At 29.3% G+C, this 25,189-nt stretch overlaps 1 protein-coding gene across 1 annotated transcript; it reads right to left on the bottom strand.

Moving 5' to 3' along the window:
* Positions 1 to 249: 249 nt before the first annotated feature.
* mrasb (muscle RAS oncogene homolog b) lies at positions 250 to 23,354 on the bottom strand. Its single transcript, XM_073843912.1, has 6 exons — positions 23,186 to 23,354; positions 10,052 to 10,258; positions 7,527 to 7,680; positions 7,338 to 7,437; positions 4,968 to 5,047; positions 250 to 4,878 (listed from the first exon to the last, which is right to left on the bottom strand). The coding sequence occupies exons 2-6, from the start codon at positions 10,242 to 10,244 to the stop codon at positions 4,779 to 4,781; spliced, it is 627 nt and encodes a 208-aa protein (XP_073700013.1). The 5' UTR covers positions 10,245 to 10,258; positions 23,186 to 23,354; the 3' UTR covers positions 250 to 4,778.
* Between the last annotated feature and the right edge of the window lie 1,835 nt (positions 23,355 to 25,189).

Here is a 25,189-nt window from a genome sequence, read left to right as displayed (position 1 = left end):
ATAAACAGAGGCTTGTTGGAATACCATACTACTCTTAGTATTTTCTTATGATTTTTGGTATTTCAAAGTAGTATGCCATTTATAACAAAGCCAAATTTTATGTAAGCGTTATTTATTAACACCTAAATCATACAATTATTATATATAGTTATGTGTACTTTCAAAAGAAAAGACAGCTACAATATGGGAAAATTCACCTTTAGGACCAACAAATCAAATCAAATGAAAATAACAAGTACACAATTTGATTTATTAGATTTTTATTATAATGTTTATATTCCACTTTACAAATTCTTACAATATTCCTGATGCAAAAATCCCTTCGTTTTCAGAGTAGTTTTTGGCCTTAATTGGTCTTAATGATCTTCATACAAACATAATCACAGAATACATGTAATTTGTATAATAAATTACTTAAAAAAAACAATAGCAAAAACAAATAAAAAAGTCAATAATAACTGAACCACAAAATTGGCACCAAGTTTCAAACAAAACTGAAAATGTAAGATCATCCAGTCTGCAACAAAACAGTTTCCGCAAAGTTAAAATAATACGGAAAAACAAGAGCAGTAAACAATCACAAAACGTCTAAAACGGGCTAATAGGACGATGTTCCTTTAATAAGCTAAACACTAAAGCTGGACTTGAAACATCGAAAGCAAAACTGGCGTATAGAACAACATACGATACATTCAAAACATCAATGAGAACTTCGAAACGAGCGAAAACACATTCAAAGTAAAGTGACAATGCATTCAAGACAAGCAAAAAAAGATAAAAACACGAGATCAATCGCTTGATCTAATGACTTCAATGTAACACTAACGTTTTTTTGTGCAATTACTGATTGACTCAGTTTTATGGCAACGTAATTGAGACCAGGCATCAAATGTACAAAACTTTCATTGTGATAGTCTTGATCTACAATCCTGATTAATAACATTATATATTATCATTGGGGTGATGGTGTAAGAACAGCAACTTTCGTTGAGTTTTTATAGATACAAGCGACACATCGCACATGGGAGGTGTGGTTTAATGTCAGGATAAACAAATCCAGGTTACCATAGTTTAAGTGGAAAAATCAAAGAATATCCACCAAATTTTTGATGCAAGTGCAAGGGCGACTATGTAAATTTGTAAATTTTGTAAAATTTAGAATTGCGGGATAAAAATTCTAAATTGTTGGAACTAAACTTAGAATTGTGAGATTTAAACTTAGAATTTTAAGATGTAAACTCAGAATTTGTTAGATATAAACTTACAATTCTGAGATGTAAACTTGCAAGATGTAATTTCAGAATTCCAAGATATATACTCAGAATTGTGAGACTTGCAAGACATAAACTCAGAATTGCAAGATATAAACTTAGAATTTTAAGATGTAAACTCAGAATTGCAAAACGTAAGCTCAGAATTTGCGAGATATAAAGTACAATTCTGAGACATAAACTTCCAAGGTGTAAACTCACAATTCCGAGATATATACTCAGAATTGCGAGACTTAAACTTGCAAGAAGTAAAATCAGAATTGCGAGTTATCAACTCAGAATTTTAAAACTTTAACTCAGCGAAATATAAACTTACAATTCTGAGATGTAAACTTGCAAGATGTAAACTCAGAATTTTGAGATAGATACTCGCGAGACGTAAAAACTGAATTGCGAGACATAAACAGAATTACTATATGTAAACTCAGAATTGTGAAACATGAACTCAGAATTGCAAGATGTCAACTTGCGAGACGTAAAAAAGAAATTGCGAGATATAAACTCAGAATTGCAAGACGTAAACTCAGATATAAACTCAGAATTGCAAGACTTGTGAGACTTAGACTTCCAAGATGTAAAGTCAGAATTGAGAGACTTAAAGTTGCGAGACGTAAAGATGGAATTGCCAGACAAACTCAGAATTGTGAGACGTAAACTTGTGAGACATACAAACGGGATTGCGAGACACTCAGAATTGTGAGACTTAAACTTGCAAGACATAGTCAGAATTGCGAGACTTAAACTTGTGAGACTTAAACTTGCAAGACATAAAGTCAGAATTACGAGATAAACTTAGAATTGCGAGACTTAAACTTGTGAGGCGTAAAGTCAGAATTGCAAGATATAAACACAGAATTGCTGGACTTAATGTTGTCAAACTCAGATATAAACTCAGAATTGCGAGACTTAAACTTGCAAGACATAAAGTCAGAATTGTGAGACTTGTGAGACTTGGACTTGCAAGACGTAAAGTCTGAATTGCGAGACTTAAACTTGTGAGATGTAACGTCAGAATTGCGAGATAAACTCAGAATTGCGAGACTTAAAGTTGCAAGACGTAAAGTCTGAATTGCCAGACTTAAACTTGTGAGACGTAAAGTCAGAATTGCAAGACATAAACTCAGAATTGTGAGACTTGTGAGACTTAGACTTGCAAGACGTAAAGTCTGAATTGCGAGACTTAAACTTGTCAAACTTAAACTTGCAAGACAAACCCAGAAATGCGAGATGTAAACTCAGATATAAACTCAGAATTGGGAGACTTGTGAGACTTAAACTTGCAAAACATAAAGTCAGAATTACGAGATAAACTTAGAATTGCGAGACTTAAACTCGTGAGGCGTAAAGTCAGAATTGCAAGATATAAACAGAATTGCTGGACTTAATGTTGTCAAACTCAGATATAAACTCAGAATTGCGAGACTTAAACTTGTGAGACTTAAGCTTGCAAGACGTAAAGTCAGAATTGGCAGACTTAAACTTCTGAGACGTAAAGTCAGAATTGCCAGACATAAACTCAGAATTGTGAGACTTGTGAGACTTAGACTTGCAAGACGTAAACTCAGAATTGCGAGACTTAAACTTGTGAGATGTAACGTCAGAATTGCGAGATAAACTCAGAATTGCGAGACTTAAAGTTGCAAGACGTAAAGTCTGAATTGCAAGACATAAACTCAGAATTGAGACTTGTGAGACTTAGACTTGCAAGACGTAAAGTCTGAATTGCGAGACTTAAACTTGTCAAACTTAAACTTGCAAGACAAACCCAGAAATGCGAGACGTAAACTCAGATATAAACTCAGAATTGTGAGACTTGTGAGACTTAAACTTGCAAAACATAAAGTCAGAATTACGAGATAAACTGAGAATTGCGAGACTTAAACTCGTGAGGCGTAAAGTCAGAATTGCAAGAAATAAACACAGAATTGCTGGATTTAATGTTGTCAAACTCAGATATAAACTCAGAATTGCGAGACTTAAACTTGTGAGACTTAAACTTGCAAGACGTAAAGTTGGAATTGGCAGACTTAAACTTCTGAGACGTAAAGTCAGAATTGCCAGACATAAACTCAGAATTGTGAGACTTGTGAGACTTAGACTTGTGAGACTTAGACTTGCAAGACGTAAACTCAGAATTGCGAGACTTAAACTTGTGAGATGTAACGTCAGAATTGCGAGATAACCTCAGAATTGCGAGACTTAAAGTTGCAAGACGTAAAGTCTGAATTGCGAGACTTAAACTTGTGAGACGTAAAGTCAGAATTGCAAGACATAAACTCAGAATTGTGAGACTTGTGAGACTTAGACTTGCAAGACGTAAAGTCTGAATTGCGAGACTTAAACTTGTCAAACTTAAGCTTGCAAGACAAACCCAGAAATGCGAGACCTAAACTCAGATATAAACTCAGAATTGTGAGACTTGTGAGACTTGCAAGACATAAAGTCAGAATTGTGAGATAAACTCAGAATTGCGAGACTGAAACTTGCGAGACTGAAACTTGCGAGACTGAAACTTGCGAGACGTAAAAACGGAATTGCAAGACAAACTCAGATATCCTCAGAATTGCAAGATATAAACTCAGAATTATAAGATATAAACTCAGAATTGCAAGATTCAAACTTGTGAGACGTAAAAACTGAATTGCGAGACGTAAATTCTGAATTATAAGATATAAACTTAGAATTGCAAGACTCAAATTTGCAAGACTTAAAATCAGAATTGTGAGACACAAGCTCACAATTGCAAAATATAAAATTAGAATTGTGAGACGTAAATGCGAAGCTGATGAGTAAATTTAATGAAAACAGAATAAAATCTGTTAATTGGTTAACGGTGTGTTACACTGCCATATGTTGTACAACTGCATTTATATTTAATGGTATTGTTGAAGTTATAAAAAATTTATAAAACCTTTTATGTAAAAACTTTTACATCCTTTGTGCTATTAATTACGTGTTTTGCGTTATTTTAGTGTCGTATGTAACCCTGATGCATTTTTTTTGACAACCTATCTTTTTTTTTTTTTTCACAAAAACAAATGTTTAACTATGGTAACCAGTATTTCCCCCACCTTCTGAGTGTATCTCTATATGCCAGTTGTGCAACTTGAATCCCGTCTGCTCCCTTGATGTTTTCAAAGCCGTTTTGCTGTATTAACAATCACTTAACAATATAGAATTCAGCACAATAAATATAGAAACACAATACAAAACAAGGCCTCAGAAAGTGTGTCTCTGAATTGTTCTCTGAGAGATAACGTGAGTGAACAGCGCTAGAATCCTGTCATTTTATCCAGGCTTTCACCTGCTAAGAAAATCCCATGAAAATTGGCCGAAATTCCACATTTTGGTGAATTTCGTCATCAATTATGGAATATTCAAGAGGCGTCCTTTAGTTCCTGGATATTATCATAGCAGTGTGTGTATATGTATGTGTGTGTTTTAACAGTCCGAGTCACGGAGTCATCATCGCGGCATTGACGCGGCATTGAGATAGAGGGTGTGCGGTCACAGTAAGACGCAGTGCAGCCTCTGGGAACCCGAAGGTCTGTCCGCCCGCCATTTGGCTTTCTTTTTCTTCTTCAGGCCCCGTTCTGGGATCTGCTGACTGCAAACGAAGATGATCATGCTAATACATAGCTAGCGTTGTAGTGTAGAGAGGGTCAAAGTAGAGGAAATCTGTCAAATTGGACTCACCGTATCACTCTGACGAGCTCGTGAAACGCTTTGTCTACATTCATGGGTGGATCCTTTGCACTTGTTTCAATATATGTGATCTAAAGATATAAGGATACAACAATTAGTAAAAAATTATCTGTTATTATTATTATGATTATTATTAATACTACTACTACTACTACTAATAATAATCATCAATTATTTAATTATTTCACAATAATCAATAATAATTACAATAACAATAAATATAAATATAAAAGTATCAATATAATAAAAATTACATAAATGTCTTAAACACTGCTGGTCTTATTGTACTAATTATTATTATTAATAAAATAAATATTACAGAATGACAAATGAACCCATTTATATTATTATTATTAATAATAATAATAATAATAATAATAATAACAATAGTAATAAACGTTCAAATAAAATAAAAACAATAATGTAAAAATATAATAAAACCATATGTAAAGATAATTTGACAGATCAATAATAATAATAATGAAAATAACAATTAAGCAAAAGATTACAGAATAACAAATAGATAAAATAATAATAGTACTATTAATAATAATAATAAGCATTCAAATAAATAAATAAAAAAGTTTAAATAATAACATGGATCAACCAGTAAAACAATATTAAATAATATGATGAAAATAATAATGTGAACATTAGTAATATAAAATGTTTAAAAAAATGAATGGATTGATCATTAAAATAAAGAATATATAATAAAAATAATGATGCAATTATGTAAATATTTAAAAAAAAAAATATTATGTTAATATTTTTTTTGTAAAGTAGAAAAATAAATGAAAATTTATAAAATATTAAAATATTAAATTATAAAATATTGTTGGTATTATTGTGAGCTATTTATTCGTTTGAATTATTGTAAAGAATATTTGTTACATTTAAAATATTACATAAAATGTAAATTATGCAAAATATTAATGAACATTTAAAAATATAACAAAATAATGTTTAAAAACATTCTATAAAAATGGATTGATAAATAAAAATAGATAATAATAATGTAATGATGTAAATATTAAAAAGTAATATACAATCTTAATGTAGAAAAAAATATAAATTTAATGATATGATTGAATAATAATAAACATGTATATGTATAAATATAATAAAAATATATAAATATATAAATATAATGTAACGGATTATTATAATTATTATTATTAATAATAATAATAATAATAATAATAATAGAACAGAATAACAAATGGCCAATTAATAATAAAAACAATAAAGTAGAAATATTATAAAGCAACATATAAAGATCATTTTAAATCAGTAATAATAATAATTATAATAAGAATTATTATTATTATTATTATTAAACAAAAGATTACAGAACAACAAAAGGAACAATTATTATTAATAATAACAATAACAATAATAATAATGATTATAAATATAAAAATAATAAAAACAATAATGTAAAAAAGAAACTGAAAAACTTAAAGATAATTTAACTGATCAATAATAATAATAATAATAATAATAATAATAATAATAAACATTCAAATAATAAAAACAATTTAAACAAACAAAATAAACAAAACAATATATATATAGAAAATTTGACAGATCAGTAATAATAATAATAATAATAATAATAATAATAATAATTAAACAAAAGATTACAGAATAACAAATAGACCAAATATTCACAGTAATAATAAGCATTCAAATAATAAAAACAATAATGTAGTAATATAATTGTGTATATATATATATATATATATATATATATATATATATATATATATTTTTTTTTATTATTAAAAAGTAATTAAACAAAAGATTACAGAAAAACATATAGACCAAATAATAATAATTAATAATAATAAACATTCTAATAATAAAATCAATAATGTAAAAAAAAAATTATATATATATATATATATATATATTAATTTGACTGTTCAATAATATCAATCTTCAATATGATCAATAATAATAATAATAATAATAATAATTATAATAATAATAATAATGCAATAATCGGAAAATTTAATCAAAAATACATATATAATACAAAAATTTAATTGTATATATTTTTAATATACAATATATTATAAGAATAAACATTTTGTAAAATGAACTAAGAAGTCCAGACTAAATCAAAATGTACTCTTTCTTAATAAACACAGCTGGTCTTATTGTGACTTAGTTTGCATTATTGCACAACAAAAAATTTAAATAAAAGATTACAAACTGATAGACCAATAATAATAATAATAATAATAATAATAATAATAATAATAATATAAAATTCTAATATAAAAATAAAAATTAATAAAAAAAAAAAAATCATCATGAAATTTCTTTCATAGATGTAATGTGTTTTTGACTCACGCTGTGTTTGGAGGCCATCTCTCGTCCCTGCTCACTAGTGATCTTGCGTAAATGCACCAGGTCAACTTTATTAGCCACCAGAACCATGGGAAACGACTCCCTGCAAAACAACAAACACACAATAAAAACACTCCATAAATCCCACTGAAAATCAGTCTGCAACTCACATGTGTTTATGCGTGTTCATACCTGTCCTTCACTCTGAGTATGAGCTGGTGGAAACGATCCACATGTTCAAAACTGGCTTTATCAGTGACAGAAAACACGATGAGGAAGCCATCTCCTGTCCTCATGTACTGCTCTCTCATCGCACTGAACTCCTCCTGCCCCGCCGTGTCCAGAACTACACACACACACACACACACAGACAAAGCCACGCCAGATTATACACACTATACTGCTCTGCAATATTTTTTAAAAATGATTAATAAAAGAGACAATGTTATGTTGATAATATTTGATGAAAATATATTGATTTATTTTTAAAGGTAAAGGTAGAAATATTTGACAAATTCATAAATATGTCTGAAATTACGCTTTTTACATTGTATTTCCTCTTTGTATTGCACATGGTAGCATATACATTTTTTTGTATTTTAATCCATTATATTTAAAGTAAAGTATTTGACAAATTTATAAACATGTATTAAGTTAAGTTTTTTGTTTATTTTTGAATTTATGATTCTTCTTTGTATTGCATGTGCATATTGCGTTTTTTTTTGTATTTAATATATTAAAAGGTACGAGTAAATTATCTGTAAATATATATATAAAAAATGTCTTCTTTATGTCTCTTTGTATTGCACATTAAAATATTGTTTATTTTTATATACTACGTTAAAAGTAAAAAATAAAATATTTGACATTTTAAAATATTTATTAAATTATTTTCTTAATTCTTAATTTATGATCTCTCTTGGTATTAAAATATTTTTGTTTTTACATTAAAAGTTAAATATTTGACAAATGTATACATTTTTTTTACAATTATTTTATATTATTTAATTATTCAGTTAATATTTATAATCTCTCTTCATTTTGCACACGGTTTTGTTTTATTTTAATATGTTATATTTAAAGTTGAAAGTTAGATGTTAAGACAAACTTGTAAATATGTTTTAAGTTGTGTTTTTTTTACTAGTTTTTTCTTAATTTATAATCTATTTTTGTATTATTAATGGTATCGTTATTTTTTGTTTGTATTTTAATATATTACATTAAAAGTCAAAAGTAAAATCTTTTGAGTATGTATTAAATTAAGCTTTTTTTATTAATTACTAATTTATGATCTCTCTTTGTAATAAAATATTTTTATATTTTAATATTTTTTTTTAATTATTCTTAATTTAGGATCTTTCTTTGTATTGCACATGCTATCATATTATTATTGTTTAATTTTAATGTATTATATTAAAATTTAAATATTAGACAAACTTGTTTGTAAGAATTTTTTCTTAATGTATGAACAGTTTTACACGGTATCATGTTAACAATTTAGTATTTTAATTTATTATATTAAAAGTTCAAAGTTAAATGTTTTAGTATTTTATTATATAAAATATTTGTCAAATTTATATGTATTAAATTAAGCTTTTTTTTTTAAATTTAAATAAAATATTTGTATTGCACATGGTAGCATATTAAAATATCTTTTATTAGTATTTTAATATATTATATTAAAAGGTAAGAGTAAAATATCTGTAAATATGTATTACATTTGTAATTGTACATGTAAATACATATTAAATTAAGATTTAAAAAAAAATTATTTTTTTCTTAATTTATGAACTGTACTACATGGTATCATATTAAATCTTTTTGTATTTTACATTAAAAGTAAAAGTAAAATATTTGACAGATGTATAAATATGTATTTCTTAATTTATCATTTCTCTTTGTATTGCACATATTAAAATATTTTTGTATGTTAATGTATTATATAAAACATTTGACAAATGTATAAATATGAACTTTTTTTTTTATTTCTTAATTTATGATTCGTCTTCATATTGCACATGGTATCATATTAAAATATTTTTGTATTTTAATATATTAAATAAAATATGTCACAGATTTTATTTAATATTTTTTTTAAATTATTTCTTAATTTATGACTCCTTTATATTGCACATGGTATTACTTTTTTGTATTTTAATATATCCTATTAAAAGTTAAAAATAAAATATTTGACACATTTTTAAATACGCATTAAATTAAACTTTTTAAAATCTATATTTCTTAATTAATGATAATTCTTTATGTGTAACTAAAACAAAAAATTCAAACATTTTTTATTGAAATAAAACTGAAATAACAAACATAACTAAAATGAAAAGGAAAACTAAATATATAAAGCATATTTAAACTTAAAAAAATACTGTAAAAAAAAAAATATATATATATATATATATATATATATATATATATATATATATATATATATAAAATGCCAAAATAACACTGAATATAATTTGAGTGTGCTATATATAACATAATATATGGTATATTTTTCTTCTTTTATTTAATTTTGAAGTAATTTTTGATGAATATTTTATCATTTATAAATGTCTTATATTATTTGTTATTTTCCTTGTCACTATTAACTCTAACTCTTTCTACTGTTTTGTGCTTACAGTAATATTTCATATCAGAAAGGACTGCTGATTTGATTTGATGTTCACTGCCCTCTACTGGCGTCCCACCAAAGCGCTCACCATCCAGAATGGCCCACTGGCCGTCGATCTCAGTGTGTTTGAGGTACGAGTCCTCGATGGTGGGGTCGTAGTCCGGGACGAAGATCTTCTGGAAGAACTGTATGGTGAGCGCGCTCTTCCCCACGCCTCCGTCTCCCACTACCACCAGCTTATATGTGGGCAGGTTGTCCCCGGGAACCACGCTGGTCGCCATGGAGACAGCTACACCTGCAATCCACACAAAATGGTGTGTGATGAAGATGATGGTGAGAGACGCTGCCATCGATTTGGTATGAACACGTATAAACACACACTGCTGAAACAGCTGATTAGACCAATCTATACACTCGTGTCTTTATGGAGCTTTCTGTTGTGAGAACATACAGGTGAAAATTTGATTAGAATAAAAAAGATAAGTATTAATAATATTATTAATTAATATTTTTGTAAAAAAAAATCGATTGATAATGATGATAATACAAATCTGTAAAATAATAAGAATAATGTAATGGTAGCCTAATGTAAAACTAAAAACGGCATAATATATTATTCAATATTATTAAATTATACAGTACAATACAAATTTAATAGTTATTATGATTGTTTTGATTACTGCAATCATAGGTTTTTATTTTTTAAATAATAATTATGATAATAATAAAATATTTAATGGTTTATAACAATAATTTATCTGTTTATAACTATTTATTTCCATTCTTGTAAAAATAACAAATATTTAATAATATTGTGATATTTAATTATTTAACAAAAACAAGATGATGATTATTATTAAAATATTATATAGCCTCTATAATGTTTATTAGGGGTGGCACAGTACATGAAAAAACATCCGAACCGTTTGGTTCGCTTGTCTCGGTTCGGAGCGTGTGTGCCTAACACGGTTCAACGTATGCGCAATGTAGCCTCGTGCACATAGTGAGTGTCCTTTTTGCGGGAAATAAGAGGTGTGTGTGGACATACAGACAGTAAATGTGGAGTGCTGCAGGTTACGTCACGTGTAGAAATGGCAAGTGGGACGCTCAAGCTGTTATTTCAAATGTAGACGCGCGGTATGCTCGCTCATAATGGAAGCGACGCGGTCGCGACGCGCTCGTTTTTACCAGGCGCATCCACGCCGCATCGAAATAAAAACATCCAAAGACTATAGAATACCCTTAAAGGGACTTTGAAACATCTCAGCTTTTCAGAATGCCGCAAGCGCACCGCAGGTCATGTGACATGAACCAACCAATCACTGAGCTTAAAGAGTTCCTCTCTTTTTCTTTTAAAACATTCAATTTTTGTAAGAGCTACAGTCGTGGCCAAAAGTTGAGAATGACACAAATATTAGTTTTCACAAAGTTTGCTGCTCAACTGCTTTTAGATCTTTGTTTCAGTTGTTTCTGTGATGTACTGAAATATAATTACAAGCACTTCATACGTTTCAAAGGCTTTTATTGACAATTACATGACATTTATGCAAAGAGTCAGTATTTGCAGTGTTGGCCCTTCTTTTTCAGGACCTCTGCAATTCGACTGGGCATGCTCTCAATCAACTTCTGGGCCAAATCCCGACTGATAGCAACCCATTCTTTCATAATCACTTCTTGGAGTTTGTCAGAATTAGTGGGTTTTTGTTTGTCCACCCGCCTCTTGAGGATTGACCACAAGTTTTAAAATTTGGGGAGTTTCCAGGCCATGGACCCAAAATGTCAACGTTTTGGTCCCCGAGCCACTTAGTTATCACTTTTGCCTTATGGCACGGTGCTCCATCGTGCTGGAAAATGTATTGTTCTTCACCAAACTGTTGTTGGATTGTTGGAAGAAGTTGCTGTTGGAGGGTGTTTTGGGACCATTCTTTATTCATGGCTGTGTTTTTGGGCAAAATTGCCAGCCCTAATATTTATATATATTTGGTTTGTATTTATGTAGAAAATATATAATGATAAGAATAAAATGTAAAAATAATAAAACATGTTAAATAATACAAATAATGTAACTAATGTAAAAATACCAAAATAAATATTGTATTATAAAATATTAAATTGTACAATATTATTAAAAATACAAATAATAAGTTATTATTGGTACTGTACTGATTAGGTTTGTTATTATTCTTATTGTGTTATTAAAATATTAATAACAACTATTTATTGCTATGCATTTTTGTAAACAATTACATGTGAAATTGTAATAGAATTATTTAATAATATTGTACTATTTCATTATTTCATATTAATTATGATTGTTTAAATTGCTATTTACTATTTATCTTTAAAATAATAATGATAATAATTAAATATTTAATGGTTTATAACAAAAAAAGCACTTTTTGCATTATTGTAAAAAAATATTTTATAATATTGTTATTATTGGTACTGCACTGATTAGGATTGTTATTATTCTTATTGCGTAAATATTAATAACAACTATTTATAAAATTATAAAAAAGTATGCAAAGTAAGAATAATGTAATAGTAATGTAAAAAAACATCATAATATGTTATTAAATATTATTAAATTACATAATACAAATAATAATGCAACAATTTAAGCATATATTATGTGAAAATATATATTATAAAACAATATTAAATATTATTTTATATTAATTATGACTGTTTAAATTGCTATTTACTATTTATTTTTAAAATTATAATTATTATATTTAATGGTTTGTAACAAAAAAGCACGTTTTGCATTCTTGTAAAAAAAATCAATATTTAAAAATATTGTATTTAATTATTTAATAAAAATGTAGATTGTTACTATTAAAATATTATTTATAATTATTTATTTGTTTTGAATTTTTGTTGAAAAAAATAATTGTTAAAGATAACAATAGAAAGTGTTAAAATAATAAAATGTATGTTAAATAATAAGAATTATATAATAGTAAAAAAGGTAATTATACGATATTGTTAATAATATGAATATGAAGTCATAATTGGTATTATTGTATTGATTAGAATAGAATAAAATAGAATAAAAAGGTTTTAATTTAATAATATTATTGAATAATATTGTAATATTTAATTATTTAATAATAAAAAGACTTTTGTTTTAGTTTAAAATATAATTATTCATTGGTTCACTTCATATTTAAACATAAATAAGTAAATTGATCTATTAATGCTGATATCAATAAAAATATAAAATTAAATGAAAAATAATAAAAATAATTTAATAGTAAAGTAAAACGAAAAATGTCATAATATATTATTAAATTATATAATACAAATAATAATGCAAAAATTTAAGCATATATTATGTGAAAATATTTATTATAAAATAATTTTAAATAATATAATTTTTTTACATTAATTATGATTGTTTTAATTACTATAGGTATTTTTTAAATAATAAATATATTAATAAATATTTCATGGTTTATAACAATAATTTAACTGTTTATAACAATAACTATTTGTTTGTACTCTTGTAAAAATAAATAAACATTTAATAATATTGTGTTATTTATATCATGGTAAGTTATGTCAAATAAAAAAAAAAACAAGAAAAATAATTTATTTAATGGTTAATAACAACATTGGTTTATAACAATAATTTATTGTTTGTTTTTATTTGTTTGCATTTTTGTAAAAAAAAAAAAATAGATAACAAATGATTAAATAATAACAAAGTATGTAAAATAAAAAATAAGAATAATTATATATTTTCTCATATAATCAATATGAGAAATAACAGTTGGTAGTAAAAATGTGCAACAATTGCATAAAATATATATATATATATATATATATATGTCACACCCCCGGACTTTCTTGTTGGTTTTTGGTGACTATATATATATATTACAAAATATAATATATTATTATATATATATTATATATTACAAAAATAATATTGTTAAATAATAACAACAACAATTATTATTATTAGAAAATATAAATAATAAGAAATAACATTAACCAAATATAAATGATTAATAATAATAATAATAATATTCTAAATCTCTTATAAAAACAGCTGTTTTCTCAGCCTCTGAAACAACTTTTCTTTTCTGCCAATGCAATCAAGGCCTTATGGGTTGGAAAAATAATATTTTAACATATTTGGCTTTTCCCAATTTAATCCCAGTAAATAACATCATATTATTTCATGCCGAACATTCTGGTTCATACAAAATCATAACATAGGAAAACACTGAGTCAATGTTTTGTGAGTTAAACTCAAAAACAGGAAAAGCATGATTCATGAACGAATCATTACGGTTTTGTCCACTGATTCACTGAAAACAAAAAAATCAGACACAAAAGATCTCAAAACATCTGCGTTTTACAAAAGAAATAAACTGAGGGTGAATACACGCTGACAGAACTTTCAATTTTGAGTGAGCTGCTCCTTTAAGAGAGAAAACAACAGACTTTTAATGTCTGAAATATCACTAATGGACTGTAGATGGGCATAAAGAAGCAGTGTGCAAACCAAGGCTTTTCCCAGACATCCAACTAGAACATCACACACACACACACACACACACACACACACACACACGGGAAATACGGTCTAGACCAGACACTTGGACTGCCACGCTGTGATTCTGCAGTGTGATCTCAGCTCCAAACTGCCAACAACAAGAAACACTCCGACAGATTGAGCTAAAACTGGACCAATAAAATGACGTCAAACACTTCCAAAATACACAACCCGACCTTCAAAACACAAACACAAACTCCTCTTCTAGGATTCAACACAACTGAGCTGCTGGATCTTTAGCCCCGATGTCAGATGTCAGTATTACACGTCTCCTCCAGTCGCCTTCCTGTCAGCCACAATACTGGGAAGTTCAGGATTTCCTTTCTGAAATCATCAGGAATATGACTCCACTTAAGGATCACAAAAACCACCTGGATCTAAAACAGGCCATTTATATCTCACATTATGAAATATTCAAGCTAATATGATATTATTGGAGAACGGTTTACTTCAAAAACATTTCTACGTCAAAATGTCATGTTTTATTCAATGCGTTACTTCTTGTTTCTACCTAATTTATTTTTTAAATATACTGGCGTTTTTTTTCCTTCAGCATTTATTTACATTTGAACAAAAAGTGGCATGTCCAAAATTATTCTTACCCTTCTCAATAATCAATAAAAAGCCTTTATTGGCTATTACAGCAATCAAACGCTTCCTATAACTGCTGACCAGCTTTTTGCATGAATGAATGAATGAATGAATGATGCATTTATATAGCGCTTTCATTGTGTATTGCCGTACACCCAAAGCGCTTTACAATCATATAGGGGATCTCTCCTCAACCATCACCAGTGTGCAGCATCCACTTGGATGATGCGTCGGCAGCCACAGTACAACGGCGCCGGTGCGCTCACCACACACCAGCTACAGGAGAGTTATGGAGTCAATTCAATGAATGGGGATTATTAGGAGGCCATGATTGACTAGGGCCAGTGGAGGGAATTTGGCCAGGACACCGGGGTTACACCCCTACTCTTTACGAGAAGTGTCATGGGATTTTTAATGACCACAGAGAGTCAGGACCTCGGTTTAACGTCTCATCCGAAGGACGGACTCATGAGGTAAGTATTCTTATACTTATAGTGCATGTCTCCACTGGTATTTTAGCCCATTCATCTTTAGCGATGAGCTCCAACTCTTTCAGGTTGGAGGGTCTCCTTGCCATCACCCTGATCTTTAGCTCCCTCCACAGATTCTCAATTGGATTTAAGTCAGGACTCTGGCTGGGCCACTGCAAAACGTTAATGTTTTTTTCTGCTAACCATTTCTTCACCACTTTTGCTGTGTGTTTTGGTTCGTTGTGGTGCTGAAATGTCCACTGGTGCCCAAGGCCAAGTTTGTCTGCAGACTGCCTGATGTTGTTGTTGAGAATTTTGATGTATTGCTCCTTTTTCAAGATGCCGTTTACAGTGATTAGGTTCCCTGGTCCACCGGCTGAAAAACACCTCCAAAACATTAGGTTCCCACCACCATGTTTGACAGTGGAGATGGTGTTCTTAGGGTTGAAGGCTTCTCCTTTTTTACGCCAAATGAAGGCTACATCATTGTGGCCAAATAATTCAAATTTTGTTTCATCTGACCATAAAACAGAAGACCAGAAGTCTTCTTTGCCCAGATAAGCATTTGCAAAGGCCAAGCGGGCTTTTGTGTGCCTTATCTGGAGAAGTGGTGTCCTCCTTGGTCTGCGTCTGTGGAACCCAGCGGTGTGCAGTGTCTGTGGACTGTCAGCCTTGAGATGTTGCCACCAGCAGAGCCCAGATTCATCAGAATGGCCTTGGTGGTGATCCTTGGATTCTTTCTTTCCTCTCTCACTATCCTCCTGGCCAGCACAGGTGTCACTTTTGGCTTCCGACCACATTCTCTGAGATTTTTCACAGTGCAGAACATCTTGTATTTTTTAATAATACTTTGCACTGTAGCCACTGGAACTTCAAAACATTTAGAAATGGTCTTATAGCCCTTTCCTGACTTGTGAGCAAACACAATGCACAGCCGCAGGTCCTCAGTGAGCTCCTTTGTCTTAGGCTACGTTTACATTAATCCGGATACATTTGAAAACGGAGTTTTAATTTTAAAACGCTCTCCGTCCACACTAGCGTTTCCAAGCGTTTTCCAAAAGTTTCTCATCCACACTGAAACGTAGGAAAACATCAAATTCGCCTTACTGCGCATGCGTAAAGCCTCCAAAATTATACAGACGTAATAAGTTTTCACGCAATTCTTCTAGCGGGATAATTTACGGAAATATCTCATTATCCACTGACGCGTCTATATCACGCTCATTCATATTTTATCTGAAAAGCAGTTGTCGTCATGTTTTGCAGGACAGCAACTGTGAGTAAATTTTCCGTCATCATTTTAGGACTGTAATTTGAAGAGTGTACAAGGTAAATCTCTTTAGCAGCAGTGTGTGAATAGCACAGGCACAATTACTGGTGTAAACATAGATATCTATTGGTACAATATGCGTCACATGACTATAAATATGCGTCATCATTTTCAAAAGCCTCCGTTTTCACAGTCCACACTACAACGTGAAAACGGCGTTTTCTAATTTATCCACTTTGGCCGGAGTTTTTAGAAATAATCGTTTTCTGTGATAAAAATGGGGTTTTCGTGTAAATGAGAGGCCAAACCGCAGGGAAATATCTGCGTTTTCCCTTCGTGTAAACGGGGCCTTAGCCATGACTGTCCACAAACCAACAGCAGAGAGCCTGTGTTTTTCACCTGTTGAGTTGATTAAAACAGCTGTTCCCAATGAATCAGGGTAATTAGGATGCTCTAGAACAGCTTGGACTATTTGGAATGGTATAGAACTTTGGATTTTCCCATAGACTGTGACAGTTTGCAAAGGGTATGAATAATTTTGGACATGCCACTTTCTGTTCAAATGTAAATAAAAGCTGTGAAATACAATGATGCCTCTTGTACATCGTCTTATTAGCTTTTGGGAGAAGCCTGTGTCATTTCCGGTCAAAAAAAACTTGCTGGTTGAATAAAAAGTAACTTTAAGTCAGAATTTGCCAGAGGTATCAATAATTTCGGGCTTGACTGTATATATACATAATTTCAGACTTTATATTTCATAATTTTATGTTTAATAGATTTTTTTTTTCATTTTGCCACTTTTTGTAATTGTTTGTGAAATTTCTTAACAGTTAATAGAGTAAAAAAAAAGTCCTACTCTTTTTTTTTTCAGTGATGCTGTTGCAGAATAAATATTACTATATAATTTTATGCTGACAAATAAAATATAAATTTACACTATAAATTATAGATTTTTTTCCAATTTTTCTTAATATTAAACTAAATATTCACTTAGAAGATAAACATTTGATTTATTTTTACTATTAAACATTTTTACTGAATTTAAACATTTTGAGTAAATAATTTATTTATTTCTCATTAAAATTGACTAAAAACACGTATCTGAATATTTTAATAAATCTTTTCATAAACTAAAATGAACTAAAAACAAAATCTGAGTAGTGATTAATACAGTACTTTTTATTAAGTATTTAAATATATTTTTTAAAAGATAAATTTGATTTACTTGTGTATATATAGTATTTAACATTTTTAACTATATTTTTATTGAATTAAAATTTTCACAACAGTTGAGAAAATATTTTTTCACAACTAATGCTCAACTGAAAACAAAGTGTGATGATTATCTGAAATTTTGAGAAAATCTTTTCATAACAACTACTCACTAAAATAAACTCAAACCAAAATGTGAGTATTGTTTAATGCAGTATTTTTTAATCAAATATTTATTGGTATTCAACATTTTATTGAATTAGATTTTTTTAATGAACTGAAAACTAAACATGAGTATCTGAATATTTGAGTAAATCATTTTCAAAACAACTCCTCACTAAAATTAACTGAAAACAAAATGTGAGTATTGATTAATTCAATGTTTTTCTTAATTTTTTAAAAAATATTTACTTAAAATATCCATTTAATTTACTTGTAGGCCTTTATATTACTTGATATTTTATTTGAATTTAAATTTTCACAACAGTTGCTCACTAAAACAGAAAACGTGAGTATCTTAATATTTGATCAAATAATCGTCACAATTGCTTACTAAAATGAACTGACAACAAGAGGTAAGTATTTGAATATTTCATAATAGAGGTTATGTGTAAATTACCTGCAGTTATTGCTAAATGATGTGATTAAGCAAAAAAAAATTTTTAAGAAAATAATTTAACAACTGATGCTCAACTAAAAACAAACTGTGATTATTTAAATATTTGAGTAAATCTTTTCATAACAATTACTCACTAAAATGAACTCGAACCAAAACGTGAGTAGTGTTTAATGCAATATTTTTTAATCAAATATTTATGGGTATTCAACATTTTTATTGAATTAGATTTTTTTTAAATGAACTGAAATCTAAACATGAGTATCTGAATATTTTAGTAAATTATTTTCAGAACAACTGCTCATTAAATTAACTGAAAACAAAAGGTAAGTATTGGAATATTTCATTATCAACGCTGTGTAAATTATGTGCAGTTATTGCTAAATAATGTGATTAAGTAAAAAAAAAAAAAAATTATATATATATATATATATATGAGGAAATAATTTTCACAACTAATGCTCAACTGAAAACAAAATGTGATTATCCTAAATATTTGAGTAAATCTTTTAACAACTACTCACTAAAATGAACTCAAACCTAAATGTGAGTATTGTTTAATGCAATGTTTTTCTTAATTATTTTTTTTATATTTACTTAAAATATCAATTTAATTTACGTGTAGGCCTATATATTATTTGAATTTAAATTTTCACAACAGTCGCTCACTTCAAACAGAAAACAAGACGTGAGTATCTTAATATTTAATAAAATAATCGCCACAATTGCTTCCTAAAATTAACTGACAACAAAAGTTAAGTATTTAAATTTATTTCGTAATAAACTCTGTGTAAATTATGTGCAGTTTTGCTAAATGATGTGATTAAGCAAAAAAATAATAATATTGAGAATTTTCACAACTAATGCTCAACTGAAAAAAAAAGTGATTATCTGAATATTTGATTAAATCTTTTCATAACAACTACTCACTAAAATTAACTCAAACCAAAATGTGAGTATTGTTTAATGCAATATTTTTTTTTATCAAATATTTATTGGTATTCAACATTTTTATTGAATTAGATTTTTTTTAATGAACTGAAAACTAAACATGAGTATCTGAATATTTGAATAAATCATTTTCAAAACAACTTCTCACTAAAATTAACTGAAAACCAAATGTGAGTATTGATTGATTCAATGTTTTTCATATTTAAAAAAAAATATTTACTTAAAATATAAATTTTATTTACTTGTAGGCCTTTATATTACTTATATATTTTATTTGAATTTAAATTTTCACAACAGTGGCTCACTTAAACAGAAAACAAAACCTGAGTATCGATTAATTCAATGTTTTTTTATATTTACTTAAAATATCCATTTAATTTTGTACAATTTTTTAACTAATGCTCAACTGAAAACAAAATATGATTATTTAAATACTTGAGTAAATCTTTTCATAACAATTACTCACTAAAATGAACTCAAACCAAAATGTGAGTATTGTTTAATGCAATATGTTTTTAATCAAATCTTTATTGGTATTCAACATTTTTATTGAATTGAGTTTTTTTAATGAACTGAAAACTAAACATGAGTATCTGAATATTTGAGTAAATCATTTTCAAAACAACTTCTCACTAAAATGATCTAAAAACAAAATATTTTTAAATATTTACCTGAAATTAGGGCTGGGCGATATGGCAAAAATGTATTCTCGATAATTTTTCCCCATATTGAACGATAACGATATATATTTCGATATAAGCTGTTGATGTTGCCAGCTTTAAAAAAGTGTCCCAACAGTGACTAAAGCCACAAAAATGAAAGGGTTCATTAAATTACATTTTAAAGTATAGTTTATTAACAAAAACAGATTACAGTTTTGGCCATAAAAATTAAAACAACTTACTAAAATAAATTTAAAAAAAATTAAGATGTGACAGAGTATGGTAAATCAGAGTAAATGTACAAAATGTAAACATAAAATTATTGTAAAAACATAATTTGTAACACATTTATTTCTTTATTATTTATTATTATTAACACAATTGTTTATTTTCTCTATTATAGGTTGAGCTATTTAAATTAGAGGCAACCACTGCATTTTGAAACAATCTACAGTATAAATAACAAAATTACGACACGGTTCTTTCTTAATCGTATTAAGTGCAGACAATTCAGCCATAATCAAAGTAAGCTACTCTCTCATTATTCAAAGTGCAAATAGAGACGGATATTTCAATCATGATACAGAGCTATAGACATACACAACCTATTATAGCCTACATACTAATAACAGCCTAGATATGTCATGTAGCCTAATTTGCGCGCATTGCGGAGTCACTCTCTAAACAAGAGGGATTAAAATTGCTTTTGAATGCGCGTGCGTTTTTTGCTTTCGGTTTCAGTTTTAACAATCGCGCCAAACTCTCAGCTGAGCTGAGTCACTTTTCAGATAGTCAAACCACTTATATAACGGAATTCGTGCTACCTTTTTTTGTCGACAATTTCAACATCTTTGGATAATAACTCGAGGTTAGTTTCTCTTTCGTCGCTGCTTCCACTCTCTCTCTCTTTTTTTTGTCGTCCTGGTGTAAAGTTTGCTTCGCAAAGTTTGGTAGGAAATGAACTTTGTACTTTGACGTGCACACGCACGCTGCACGCTGATTGGCTGTTGTCGCATATTTCTGCTGTGTGATTGGCTCTTAGATTAATCCATATCGAGAAAAAATGTCTAGAGCTTATCATCGTTATTAACATAAATTTTATTGCGATTCGATATGATATCGTTTATCGGCCCAGCCCTACCTGAAATATCAATTTAATTTACTTGTAGGCCTCTATATAGTATTTGATATTTTATTTGAATTTAAATTTTCACAACAGTCGCTCACTAAAAACAGAAAACAAAATGTGAGTACCTTAATGAGAAAACAATTGTCACGATTGCTTACTAAAATTAACTAAAAACAAAAGGTAAGTATTTATTATGTGCAGTTATTGCTAAATAATGTGATTAAGCAAAAAAATTGAGAAAATAATTTCACAACTAATGCTCAACTGAAAACAACTACTCACTAAAATTAACTCAACCCAAAATGTGAGTATTGTTTAATGCAATATTTTTTAACAAAATATGAATAAGTAATTTTCAAAACAACTTCTCACTAAAATTAACTGAAAACCAAATGTAAGTATAGATTAATTCAATGTTTTTCTTCATTAAACTTTTTAATATTTACTTAAAATATAAATTTAATTTACTCGTAGGCCTATATATTATTTGTATCTTAATATTTGATCAAATAATCACCACAATTGTTTACTAAAATTAACTGACGACAAGAGGTATCTGAATATCTCATAATAGACGTTATGTGTAAATTACATGCAGTTATTGCTAAATGATGTGATTTAAGCAAAAAAAAAAAGAGAGAGAGAAAATAATTACTAAATAACTAATGCTCAACTGGAAACAAATTGTGATTTTTTTTAAATATTTGAGTAAATCTTTTCATAACAACTTCTCACTAAAATTGACTAAAAACAGAATGTGAGTATTGTTTAATGCAATATTTTTAATCAAATATTTGTTATTCAACATTTTTATTGAATTTGATTTTTTTCAATGAACTGAAAACTAAACATGAGTATCTGAATATTTGAGCAAATCTTTTCAAAACAACTTCTCACTAAAATTAACTGAAAACAAAATGTGGGTATTAATTAATTCAATATTCTTTTAGATTATATTTGATATATTATATTTGATATTTTATTTGAATGTAAATTTTCACAACAGTCGCTCACTAAAACAGAAAACAAAACGTGAGTATCTTAATATTATATAAAACAATTGCCACAATTGCTTACTAAAATTAACTGACAACAAGAAGTATTTGAATATTTCATAACGGACGTTATGTGTAAATTACATGCAGTTATTGCTAAATGCGATTAATCGTATAAAAATGTTGATTAATCGGTGGTCCACTAGTATAAAAAAACCATGTCACACACTGTAGCTACTTTCCATTCAACTGTACTATTTCTTTTCGACTATAATTTGACTGTATATATTTGCTCATGATATGTAATACATAATATCAAGGCTTCAGCACATGCATATCAATACACCCACCTTGATCATTCTGTCCGGGTTGCCTAATGCATTACCCATTAAGCTTTATCTGAGATACGTGCATATCTATGTTCTCTATTACATGCAATTGCATTGCAGTGAAAGCATCTTCCTGGCAAAAAGGAAACAGTGTGTTTTGCATTCGGGGATTTGTGAGTTTTGCTTGTGCAACCGCTTAATGTTGCAATTCACCAATATTTTAACATCAGTTAACGTTAATATGTTCATGCATAATGCATAACCGCATGATTAAACTGGTAAAACACACATATCTATGTAAAAAGCAACCAGATAACGGCCGTTTAATATATGAAAACTGCGATTTTATTCCTTTGTGCGGTTGATAGATGTCATCAGCATGCATTTAACGGTAACTGTCATAGATTTAATGACAGGCGTTCAAAATTACCTTGTCACAAGACGACAGCATATGCCAGTAGCCCGTTCCGTTCCCACAGACGTTGCTGCCGACATTACCGAGCAAATACACACGCGGAAACGTTTGTCTATTTGTTATACAACTGGATGCAGTGGCTTTTTATCGGGCCGCGCGAAGAGCCGTTTTCAGTTCCTCACACCTCGAGAGCGTTCACTGTTAGTTTACACTGATTTGCAACGCTGGCAGGGGGAAACCGCTAAGCTTTTTGACAAATATCGCACTTGTTCTGAACACCTGTCGGTATGTATGTGTGAAGTTATCTATTTTAAAACATTTCAGTAGGTCAAAATGAATAAATAAAAAGTAATAAAGAAACATTAAGTATAACTATGGAAAACAGATAGTTGGACACCCCTCTTCCTCTCGGTTTTGGTACGTTCCACTGTCAGAGCTCAGTTTGGAATCACTTGCGTGAGTCAATTCCTTTTTTCAAAGACTGATGTATTAATGTTGATGTTAATATTAATGTTCATGTTTATTTATTTAATTTGTTTTATCAGACAAATAAATTAAATATGTATTACTAATTGCGAATAAATCATTAAAAAACGGTACAAAGTGGGTATTCAACTGATTTTAAGTACAAACAGACGAACACCAGCAAATTATACATATTTATAAATATAAATAAATATTAAGTACACATAAAACGCATATTAGCTGAAACTAAAATACGTTCCTCTTCAGGTAAAAAATAAAAAACGGAACGGAACGTGTTTTTTTAGTCAGCCAGAAGCGTTTCCACGCCTGTCAATCATTTTAAGCGCTCAGGTTTGTTAAAATGGTGTTTACTAATAAGGAGGAAACTTTAGATGGATGATATTTTTACAAACTTCTATGTTACATCTTTAAAAACCCTACTATGGTTTATGTATACGAAAAAAAAAAAACGATAAAAAGTATGATGTACGAATTTCAACTCTGACATGGGCTTTAAATCCATCAAAATGCCTTCATTTCAAACGGTCGAGCTGATGCCGTGTTTCCGCTGAAAATGAACATGCATATTTGACAGCCCACGCTCCTTCAGCTAAAGATAAGATACATTTTGGTTTCCGGCTCATTTGTACACAAACAAATTATGTAATTTACTACAGGAGAATATGCTGGAAACAGATCTGTGGCGGTGATGTGTTCTAGAATCGCGCTGTGTGACTTCATAACGGTTGCCTAGTAACAGACAGGCTTTCTCTTGAACCCCTCCAGTGTTCGACTCGTCATCTGGATCCGCTTCCAGTGAGATCGCCGGAGCCGGTGTTGAACCTTCTAGATTCGCGCGGTCTACAGGTGTGGTCGTGTAGAAAGTGGTATTGTATTGTAATTGTGGTAGAGGTGCAGTTTCAGGTCACACCTTGGAAATGAGATACATTATATATACAGTATATAGATCCTGTCCAGTAGATGGAGCTATAAACACACACACGTGCGCGCGAGCTTGGGCCAGAAGCTGATGATGTTAACAATGGAGAGGCTAGTTTGTGAAATATGAGGGATATCTATCTAATGAAAAAATTAAAATAATGTCAAATAATATCGATCTATCCATCCACCTTTCTGTCTTGCTGTCTGTCTATTTATCTATCTATCTATGAAAAAATGATATAATAATGTGAAATACTATCTATCTGTCCATCTGTCTGTCTGTCTGTCTGTCTGTCCATCCATCCGTCGGTCCATCTATCATCCATTCATCCATTGTTCCTCCATCCATCCGTTCATCCATTCATCCATCTATATCCATCCATTGTCCGTCCGTCTGTCTGTCTGTCTGTCTGTCTGTCCATCCATCTATCTATCATCCATTCATTGTCCGTCCATCTGTCTGTCTGTCTGTCTGTCTGTCTGTCCATCCATCTATCATCCATCCTTCCATCGTCCGTCCGTCCGTCCATCCATCATCCATCCATCATCCATCCATCCACCTGTCGTCCGTCCATCCATCCATCCATCCATCCATCAACCATTCTTCCATCC

Source organism: Garra rufa, chromosome 7 (genome assembly GCF_049309525.1).
Source record: "Garra rufa chromosome 7, GarRuf1.0, whole genome shotgun sequence".
NCBI classification, from domain to species: domain Eukaryota; kingdom Metazoa; phylum Chordata; class Actinopteri; order Cypriniformes; family Cyprinidae; genus Garra; species Garra rufa.
This window is presented reverse-complemented; position numbering and strand designations above follow the sequence as displayed.

Coding starts and splice junctions, on each gene's coding strand:
- mrasb (XM_073843912.1), bottom strand. CDS start 10,244: ATGGCGACCAGCGTGGTTCCCGGGGACAACCTGCCCACATATAAGCTG. Junction 7,681..10,051: donor CCAGTGGGCCATTCTGGATG/GTGAGCGCTTTG, acceptor GTGTGTGTGTAG/TTCTGGACACGGCGGGGCAG. Junction 5,048..7,337: donor AGATGGCCTCCAAACACAGC/GTGAGTCAAAAA, acceptor TTATATCTTTAG/ATCACATATATTGAAACAAG.